Consider the following 10,537-nt stretch of genomic DNA (forward strand, 5'->3'; position numbering starts at 1 on the left):
AGCTAGTAAAAGCAGGAGATGAAAGAGCAGAGGGAGCCCCATGGGTGGCTGATGACAACAAGCATTGCCTGCGCTGGATCATACTGCACTGCAGTGCCAAAAATTGGCCCTGACACGAAGAGCAACCTAGAGCCAGAACTTGGCACTCTTTGGGACGTGCTGTTCCCCGGGAGCAGCCCGGGGGATCGGTTCAGCTTGGGGGTGACCCCTTGGAGTTTCAGGGTCTCCACTCGGCTCATTCAGTGCTCCCGTGGGTTATCTGGGCTGCCTCCTGTTGTGGAGCAGTCTCAGGTGAAAAGCTAAATAGCATCTCATATGACAAGTGCAAATGCTGCTGTTTTCAGTTTGCATCAGCTCTGGAAGGAAAGGTGGTTATTAGAGAGCTGGAGAGAAGGCTGTCGACGCCCACACTGGAGAAACTTTAGGTTCCCTTTGATAAATTGCCTCCTACAGAAAACTGTATTTTTTCAGCACCGCCTTCACCAGGATCTCAAAGCTATGTGTGCTTCTCGCTACTCCCACATGTCCTTTCTCCAAGGAATGTGGGAGAAATAATACACACAGTGCAGAGCCCTGTATGCAGCACGGATTTGAAATTAATGTTTTGACTACACGCTTTTAGTAGCCCTTTGTAGGAACTGGCTTGTGTCATTTTCCCCCATAAAAATAATGCTGTTGAAATATGATTATGCATGTAATTTTATTATTCGCCATCCCTGGCTGAAACGTTCGATCTGCACAGAGCACACAGGATCAATTAATCACCTGTTTCCAGCCTCAGGAAAGCCACTAGAAAGCTCAGGTATCTCTGCACCTCCCGTTATTCAAAATCCGGATGTCTTGCCTGGTTTTCCTAGAATAATGTAGGGAAAGAGAGCAACAAGCTTGAAAAAAATGTTCCCTGGAGTCACGCTTGGTCTCCCACCTAGCCTGTCTAGATCTGAGCATTTACTCAGAAATCGGTTTGTTCATTTTTACGTCTTAAAAAAAGGTGAGATGTCTGCAAGCCACCCCGTCCTGTAGAGCTCCCCTCCCTGCCTGTGTGTGTGGACGTCTGGCTGCAGAGGACCCTGCACCACCCTCCTGGGGCAGGGCTTTCCTCCGTGTCCCATCTGAAGCTCCCTGGGTGCCCTCAAGAGGTCCCTGTTGCCCAAATTTGTGGTGGTCCCCGTGGCTTGAAAGGCTGCCAAAAGCCGTGAGGCACGTGGCTGGGTGCCTGTACTCAGAGGTCCCTGCCTGTGCAGACTAGCTGCTTGGTCTACCTGTCTGCTGGGTCCAGATCTCCCCTCTAGAGCACAAAAAAGCCCTGGGCCTTTTCAAGAGGGTCCAGAAGAGGGCTGGAGCACCTCTCCTGTGAAAACAGGCTGAAGGAGCTGGGGTTGTGCAGCCTGGAGACGAGAAGGCCTCAGGGAGACCTTGCAGAGGGCTCCCCGTGCCTAAAGGGGGCTGCAGGAAAGCTGGGGAGGGAGGGACTCTATGTCAGGGGGTGCAGTGAGAGGACAGGGGGTGAGAGTTTTACACTAAAAGAGGGGAGATTTAGCTGTGTGGTCCCTAAATGCGCTGCCAAGGAAGGAGACAACACCTGCAAGAGCTAGGGGCATTCCTGTGCCTGTCCTCGGGCACTGCCAGCATGGAGAGGTGAAGCTCAAGGCTGCAAAGCCAGGCTCAGCTGATGAAAAAAAAAAAAAAAAAAAAAAAAAGTCCACTTTGCTGGCAGGCCTCTGCGTGTTTCCCATGTGCTGTGGCTTTCCCACGGTGTTTGACAAGTGCCCGCTTTCAGACGGCTAAAATTAGACCCCTGGAGGCCTCTGCCCAGGGCATGAGCTTACATTTTCTGCACACAGAGCAAGCACTCATTGGCGTAGGTGTTCCCGTCGGTGCCACAGACAGGCAAGTTCACCAGGGGGCAGGCCAGCAGCTCAGCCATCTCTCCGCACACCGGCTGGAAGGGAGAAACCACAGCAAACATTTCAGAAACAGCAGCTCCCCCCTCTTCCTCCCACAGCATCTGGGCAGCAGCGAGTGTGGCTGGAGCTGGTGGCACGGCGGCTCAGAGCATCCCTTCTGCACAGGGCAGGGCCTGCACACAGAGGCTGGGTGCACTTTCTGGGAACAGCCTTTCTCCCAGGCATGCCGGGCACCGAGGCAGCCAGATCTGATATGAAGCCATGAGCCAGAGCATATGGAAATCTCTTACCCTTCTTAGGCCATTCCCTTCATCCAGCTCTGCCCCTGAAACAGAGCAGAGACCCGAGAGGTTGGCACAGGGGGGATTAAGCAATGCCTGTGACCAGCCTTTCCAGCAAGAACCAGCAGCAGGAGCACGAGCCATTGACAGAGGGGCCAAGATGCGAATGCCTGTTCATCAACGCCATCACCAAGCCCCTCTCCCACAGCTCTCCCTCCCAGGCTCTGCACCAGGAGCTCCACCGAGCACAGAACACACGGCAGGAGCACCCTGCACCAGGAGCAGAGTGTTTGCTCCGGTCCTCCTTCTCCCACCCCACTACACCTCCTCTGTGTTGCCTTGTCCCCCTCGCCTCCTCTCCAAAACAGACTTTCTGTTTGTTTGGGGTACTTTTTCTGCCCTCCCTTCCCATTTTTTGGTCTCTCCCAACCTGCCATTGAGGATCTGTCTCCCGGCAGCAGAGAGGACTTACCGCTGGTGGTGATGAGAGCCACCAGCACCACCGCCAGCCCCAGCAGCTCCCTGGTGGGCATGGCCGGACCAGGCACATGCGCTCGTGCACCTCGCTGTGCTCGTAGTGGCTTTTATAGGGGAGGGTGCTGGCTTATCTCAGCGGCACTGGGAAAAGCAGCATTTTGAGCAGCATTTGACCTGCACTGGGAATGGGCCAACTGTGCACTCAGGGAGACCTGGCTGCTTTCACGCGGCTGATAAACCGCAGCGTGTCAGCTCCAGGTGCTGGCACTGGTGGAGGCTGTTATTAAATCCCATTGCGCTGTAGTGGCCGGGCGATGCTGCTCTTCTCTCCCACCCAGCCACCCTTCCTCTGGGCATGTTTCCCCCAGATCAGCCCTCTGGCTTTGCAGCTGCCATTCTTCATTCTCTGCTGAACAGCGACAAGACCTGAGGGATCAGCATGGAGCTGGGACAGGGGAGGGTCAGGCTGGGGGTTAGGGAAAGGTTCTGCACCCAGAGGGTGGCCAGGCACTGGGACAGGCTGCCCATGGCAGTGGTCATGGCAGCGAGCTCCTGGAGTTCAAGGAGTGTTTGTACAACGCCCTCAGACACATGGGTTGATTCTGGAGTGGTCCTGTGTGGAGCCAGGAGCTGGACTCAATGATCCTTGTGTGTCCCTTCCAATTCAAGGTATTCTGTGAGTCTGAGATGCGTACACAACAGAGAGCTCCATTTAGACTGGGAGTCATCATGTACAAAAAGCTGCAAAATCTGTGTTGATTAGGTTGGCTGTGCCATGGCCCGAACAAGGATGTTTCAGGATTTTCCACTGAGGGACTTTTCAGCAAGGACCACCACTCCAGAAGACCCCTGCTGTTTCACCTCTGTAAATGCATGCCTGACATCAGTCTTTTCATGCGAGCATCCTCGCTGCCTCTTCCTGAGAAAATGAATTTCCCGCATCCACATCACCACCTTCCTCAGGTGAATGGAGGTCAACTGATACAGGGAGAAGGATGGAAAAGAGTACCAGAAAGTCCATAGCTGAAGACCACTGTTGACTAGATCTCCTCTGGGACAGATGTGCCCACATTCATCCTGGGCCGGCAGTGGCAGAGGGTCTCTTGCACCCTGGCTTTGTGTGCAGGCTAGGTGTCCCAAGAGAAGCCACCGACAGGCTGGCAGAGCTCCAGTAAGGCACAGCACCACGTGCACTTGCCGAGGAGCCAGCCGTGACCATTCTCAGGATATTTCTCCCCCGTGGTCTCAGCTGAGGCTTATCACAGTACGTGCCGGCCCTGGTCGGCTGAGACGAGCAGGAACTGTTTGGTGAACATCCCCTGTGGCCATGGGGGCACAGCCCAGCATGGGCCTGCAGGCCGTGGGCTCTCATCCTCCTGTCTCCCTGCAGTACCTGCCTCAGCACGACTGTGGCCAGGTTTTGGGAAGGAGCAAGGTTGTTTCTGAGGACAAATAGCTTCAGGACTCCCCTTGCAGAAACATGCCTCTGCGACATTTAGATGGCTGTGCACATGTTTTATATTCTCTCTTCAAGGAGTTTATGCAGTTCAATAACCTTTGGTTTTTATTATTATTCCACTTTGGAAATCCCTCAACTAAAGTAAATATTTAACTGCATTAGCAGTTGCTCCTGAGGCATGGGGGGGGGGGGGGGGGCTGTTGTGGTTGTTTAGTCTAGTACCGGGGAGATCTGATAGCGGCCTACACCCAGCAGAAGGGCACTTATGAAGCTGGAGGAGCCAATCTCTTCTTGATCACCCCAGGTGACGCGACAAAAACAGCGGGCACGAGCTCAGGCTGGGTGTTGGAAACCCAGGAGGGTGAGCGACCAGACCAGCAGGGAGGCGGGGGGTCTCCATCCTCACTGAGCCGCCCACAACGCCACGGCCACCCTGACCAGGCGGTGGGGACGGCCCTGCCATCTGCACGGCTTGATGGCAAAGCCCTAGAGGGCCCTGCCCTACAAAGACAGCAGCAGCGAAGTTAAAATGACACACGGAGGCATGACGAAGGGGAAACCACTGTTTGTGGGATGGCTTTGCCTGTTTCCACTTTGTCTTCAAGCACAGCCTTGGAGCCCCTGATGAAGAGTCCTGCCCCTCAGATCACAGAGGGAGAATCACAGAATCACAGAATAACCCGAGCTGGAAGGGACCTGTAAGGATCATCAAGTCCAACTCCTGGCACCGCACAGGTCTGCCCAAAAGTTTAGACTATGTGGCTAAGTGCACAGTCTAATCTCTTCTTAAATTCAGACAGGCTTGGTGCAGTGACTACGTCCCTGGGGAGCCTGTTCCAGTGTGCGACCACCCTCTTGGTGAAGATCCTCTTCCTGATGTCCAGCCTAAACTTCCCCTGACTCAGCTTAACACCATTCCTGTGGGTCCTATCACTGGTGATTACGGAGAATAGGTCACCTGTCTCTCCACTCCCCCTTGTGAGGAAGTTGTAGACCACGATGAGGTCCCCCCTCAGCCTCCTCTTCTCCAGGCTGAACAGTCCCAGTGCCCTCAGCCGCTCCTCATACATCTTCCCCTCTAGGCCCTTCACCATCTTTGTCACCCTCCTCTGAACACTCTCCAACAGTTTAATGTCCTTCTTGTGCTGTGGTGCCCAGACCTGCACACAGTACTCGAGGTGAGGCCGCACCAGTGCAGAGTAGAGTGGGACAATCACCTCCCTTGACCTACTAGCAATGCCGTGCTTGATGCACCCCAGGATGCAGTTGGCCCTCCTGGCTGCCAGGGCACACTGCTGGCTCATATTCAGCTTGCTGTCAACCACAACCCCCAGATCCCTCCCTGTGGGGCTGCTCTCCTGCATCTCATCGCCCAGTCTGTACATACAGCCAGGGTTGCCTCGTCCCAGGTGCAGGACCTGGCACTTGCTCTTGTTAAACTTCATGGTGATCGCCCAGCTCTCCAATCTGTCCAGGTCTCTCTGCAAGGCCCTGCCACCCTCATCCGAGTCCACAAAGTCCTTCCTTGGGACCAACAGGAGGCTTCCTGGTGGCCACGTGCCGCAGCGTTGCTCCACGTTGCTCCGGCTGCACACGGGAGAGCCACGCCTTCAGGCCCAGCCCTTCGTCCCCTCTGTCACAGGTGTTTTGGCAGGGACACCTTCTGCCGTGCCCAGCTCTGACGCAGCGCATCGCCTGCCGCGGGGCCGCGGTGTCTGCAGACCTGCAGCCTCGAGTTGCGTCACATCACCCTTGCTCCACATCTGCCTGGCGGCCTTATCGGCAGCGTGGCCTTGATGTCATCGCTGCTCTGCCCAGCCCCCGAGGCTTCCTCTCTGTTATTTGTCACCTTCGCACCTGCTTTTGGACCCCCGCTCGCACTGGTGCTTTAACTCCTGCCCTGCTGCTCCCCCCCAGTGCTTTTACGTGCTTACCCCCTTCAGCACCAGGGACCACCAGCAGTGAAGCTGTGACAGGACAGAGGGCTGCCCTGCTTGACCCAAGCCAGGGCACACAGCACATTGTGCCATCATGCCAGGAGGGAAACTATAAAGAAGACAGCAAGTGGCATGGTCATGCCCATCCTTAGCTCCCTCCCTGCCTCCAGGTGGCCCTCACAGCAACGATGGTCATCCCTGCTCTGCCTCTCCTTCGTGAGCAGGAGGAAGAAGGACTCGCTGTGTCACATGCAGAAAAGCAGGCGTGCAGGTGCCCAGAGGTTTTCCTTGGGATGTACCGGGAAGCCAAAAACCCACCTGCCCTGCGCAGGTCACCCTGCGTCACCCAGAGGGGAGCCACCGTCACCACCGGCCGGGAAATGGGACCCGCTGGATCCATCCCACAGCCTCAGCCGCCTCCCTGCTGCCCGGCTGCTGTGGGTAAATACGCCCACGTGGCAGGCAGCGAGCTACGCTCGCAATTCCTCCGGTGATTCAGAAATTCCCCGTGACACTGCGGGCTGCGAGCACAAGGCCAGATGAATACAGGGACAACCGCTCCCAGCCGCTCCCGTTCCTGCCACCTGAGGGCCAAGGGCCAAGGTGATTCCTAGCAGGAGAAAGGCAGAGATTCCCACCAAGCCCCGGCCACAGGAGCTGGGGAAGCAGCAGGCTGAGGGGAAGCATCCTCACACCACCTTTTCCCCTGTCTTCGCTGCCCACCAGTCACCACAGCTGGTCGCAAGTCCCCCGTGGCTCACACCTGAGCCGAGGACATCCAAGGACACCCATCCCTCCCAGGTCCCCTGGGAGATCCTTGTGACAAGGAGCGGCTGGCCAAGGAGGCTGAATTTGATCAGGGGATTTGCAACTGCCCTGCAGCTCCTTGGCAGCGTAAAGGCGGTGTTGACTTTCCCATTTCCCAGTGCTCCCACGTCAGGGATGGGTGTCCAGATCCTCAGGGTATGTACCCAGGAACACCCAGAGGGAGCCACCTCACACGTCATCAGACAAAAGGGCATTGTCAGCAACCGTGAAAACCATTCTCATTCTTCCCGCACATTCCTGTGGCTTTTGGTTTCTATTCCTCTCAAAATTTGCAGTGAACTTTGCTGTTTACACAGCACATTATTTAGGCTCAGAAAGCAATATCCTCCATTGATTTTTGATTCCTGCTTTTTCTTTTTTTTTTTTTTCTTTCCTTTTTTACCCTCACATTACAGCCATCTGCATCTGTGCTGATGGACCACAGCAGCACCAGAAGCATTGCAAACAGCTTGATTTTGAGCAGCCTCAGTGCCAAGGCAAACTTTCTCCTTTGTGAAGCTGTCAGGTGAAATGAGGCCAGCCATTGGCACCAAACCACACCTTTCCATCCAACCTGCATCCCATATTCTGCTCTGGAAAACAGGCTGTTCGTCAGCAGAGCCAGGTCCTGGCACCTATGGACAGCTGCTGCGCCGGTCGCTCTCTGTCTCAGGAGGCAACACAGTGCATAACCAAGAAATGCACTGCTGATAATGACAAGCACCCTTGTAATGGATTTACGTTTACACTGCCGTAACACACAACTTGATTTGTATGCTATAGGAGTATTACAGCAGCTAGCCAAAACAACAGAAGATAAGCCTGATGAGGAACTGACCAAGTGCAGCAGTGACCCAGCCTGAGCTGGCTTTGCAGCCAGGCTTTCGCAAGCTCCGTTTAACTTATTTTGCTTGCTAGACAGGGAAGTGCATGGCACCAGGCCTCGGGCTGAGCCACACTGCTGTGCACCCTGCTACAGCTAACCCAGGCAAAGGAGCCATTCAGGTTAAAAATGCCAGAGATTAATGACTGATGGATGCCCTTCACTTCAACTTTTGGTAGACTATGGCTCCTGGCTGACGAGTCTCTCTATAGGTGAAATGAGTTCTTCCTCTGGCACCCCTTGACCACCAAAGCTTTGCAGGCACCTGCCTGTTCTCCAGCAGGTTTCCCCTGAGCCTCTTGAAGAGGAGCATCCCCACTTCTCCCCCAAGGTGAGCACACAAAATAGGATCTCAAACATGGCTCAACACTACCCAGCTGAAAAGATGCACAAGTGCATTTGCCACAGGACTGGCTACAACTGAAAGAAAAGGGGGAAATTCACCCCGTGGGGCTGTAAGTACATACAGGCTCACACACTTTACTTGTCACAAGTGCAGGATGCCCTCGGTGTCCAGCAGAGCCCACAGGAGGCAAAGCAGGTGGCAGGTGGCATCGCCCACTCTTTCAGTGGTAGAAATTAGGCAGGACACGTGCAAAAAGACTTCCAGGTTTGCAAGATGCCATCAGACATGAAATCTTGCACTCTGCAAGGCTGGACCCATTTCAAGCCTTTATTTAGAGTAGTGACCATTGCGAATTGTAGATAAAGCTTATTGTCTAGCCTCCCCCGGGGCTTCTTTCTGCAGAGCCAGTACTGATTTGACATCCCTGGCATCTCGCACACCTCAGAGGCCGCGGTGACCCACGGCTGTGGAGGGGCTGAGGATTTGCCCCCTGGTCTCGTACCACCATGGTGGGTGCACAGGCCTGTCCGTGTGGGCACTGTGTGGTACCCCCATGGGCAGCACAAGGACACTGGCAGGGCACGGAGGGACAGACCAGACTTCTGCGGATCCTCCTGCTGGCTGTGGCACCTGCAAACCCTGCTTTGGCACATATTCATGTCCTGTCCTGGATCCTGCTGAGCCCCTCAAGGACTTTGCTGCTCTTTGGGGGTGATGGGGCTTATAACCTCCCTACTGCTCCTCGTACTTTAATGCCACGAATGTCTCGCCACATATCAGCGAACCTTCACGCTGTTGCACCCCAGTGGCTTGTTTCAGCACGCATGTTGGGTGTTTATGATCTATTCCAACTGCCAAGTTTGATTAAAATCAGAGCTACAAGTCGTCAGGCATGGTGGACTGGCAGACATGCCCGTGTGCGGCACAGCAGTGTAGTTACATACCGGTTATCTGCAAGGACAAAAAAGGCTAAAAATTACCTTCACCAGAAAATAACATCTGTAGTACCGTGAAGCTGATTTGATAAGATAGCAAAGTCAAATCTCTGAGAACAAGAATTAAGGTTGGGCCAGGGTGGAGACTGCTGGCTGGAGAGGGACAACTTGCGGAGCGAATGAGAGCCTAAGGGCAAGCACGAAAGCGTTTATCCTTTAAGACAAGCATTTCTATTTCCTTATTCTCTGATTCAGTGGAACATCTTGCCTCTGTGCTGTAATAAAAAAATAAAAAGTGTGTCATTATGTACTTAACTGCGCGTACCTATATTTACATATTCACACATGACTGCACACCTGTATCTACACAGAATGTAAATGATCTCCAACAGCAGCAGAGGCTGCTTTCATCTGTAAGCTTTGCTCTGATTCCAAAGCTGTTCTGAGCATTTGCAAAGCAGTGGTTTCATGGCAAAAACAGTGAAGTTGTTATACCACTCACACAAAACATAGCTGCTTTCTATGGCAGGATGCTACAACAGAACTATGTGGAAATGTATGTTGAAGACTTCCGAACTTTATGATGTTTGTACTGGACACTGCACAAGCTCCTTCTGCAATCAGTTGCTAAATTTATGGCATGACATATTTAAGAGCTTGAAGGGAAATCAAATTGACTCTACCTTGAGTTGCAGTTGAGGTCTGACTCTCTCTGCGTCACAGAAACTTTCCCAACAAGCAGCCAGCTCAAAGCTGAAAGAAGTAAAAGACAAAATTTACATGGATTATTTGCTGACAGCAGTGAAACAGGGAAGCTTTGGACTGACCTGTAAGTCTTGACGAATGGTTGCTCTGCTCGGAGTCATGTTGCTGGGGTTGCCTTTTGCAAACTGATCCAGAGCAGATATCTGGAGGTCCTGAGGGTTTGAAAGATGGGTTTGCTCATTCAAGGAGGCAACTTATGAGCTGGTGCTTAGTTGAATGCTGACTGAGAATATCAGTATAAATAGCATTAGTGTCACGGATGGCTGCATTGTCATCCTGATGCTCACAACATCAGGTTCAAGCAAAGCATTAAGTACTGGACTTACTCACAGAAGGTGTCAGGAAGAAACGAGAAATGTGTAAGTATTTGGTCGTGAGGATTATTTATTGCCCTGGCAAACCACCCGGGTGTCCCCCGCTGTCCCTGCAGCGCTCCCGAGGCCCGGGTATGTGTGTGGCGGCGGGGCCGTGTGCGCCCAGCCTCCATCCTCAGCCCCGGGGGGCAGCAGGGCCACGGGCGGCTTGCTGACCACCACGGCTCCCACCTGAGGGCATCAACGAGCCGGGCAGGGCTGCGGGGACATCCCCCGGGCAGGGGGACACCTCCGAGGGGACACCTCCGCGAGGACCCGACAGCGGAGAGGGGGATACCCCGGGCTGCCCGGCGGCGCCTCGCCAGCCCCCCACCCCTCTCCGCTGCCCATCCCCGGGCTGCCAACCCCTCTCCCCCGTTTCGGGCG

The 10,537-nt window shown here is 54.2% G+C and overlaps 1 protein-coding gene and 1 long non-coding RNA gene across 3 annotated transcripts; both read right to left on the bottom strand.

Annotated features, from left to right (window-relative positions):
• Window positions 1-687: 687 nt before the first annotated feature.
• SPINK4 (serine peptidase inhibitor Kazal type 4) lies at window positions 688-3,763 on the bottom strand. Its single transcript, XM_038170953.2, has 4 exons — window positions 2,661-3,763; window positions 2,198-2,232; window positions 1,830-1,942; window positions 688-853 (listed from the first exon to the last, which is right to left on the bottom strand). The coding sequence occupies exons 1-4, from the start codon at window positions 2,719-2,721 to the stop codon at window positions 799-801; spliced, it is 264 nt and encodes an 87-aa protein (XP_038026881.1). The 5' UTR covers window positions 2,722-3,763; the 3' UTR covers window positions 688-798.
• Window positions 3,764-5,073: 1,310 nt separating this feature from the next.
• Window positions 5,074-10,503, bottom strand: LOC119714484 (uncharacterized). Of its 2 annotated transcripts, XR_005261734.2 has the most exons (4): window positions 10,128-10,503; window positions 9,860-10,020; window positions 9,716-9,785; window positions 5,074-9,307 (listed from the first exon to the last, which is right to left on the bottom strand). It is a non-coding gene; the product is annotated as an uncharacterized lncRNA (long non-coding RNA). The 2 variants fall into 2 exon arrangements; XR_005261733.2 differs by having other exon boundaries at window positions 9,860-10,503.
• Window positions 10,504-10,537: the final 34 nt, after the last annotated feature.

Source organism: Anas platyrhynchos, chromosome Z, assembly GCF_047663525.1.
Source record: "Anas platyrhynchos isolate ZD024472 breed Pekin duck chromosome Z, IASCAAS_PekinDuck_T2T, whole genome shotgun sequence".
In the NCBI taxonomy this organism is placed as follows: Eukaryota; Metazoa; Chordata; class Aves; order Anseriformes; family Anatidae; genus Anas; species Anas platyrhynchos.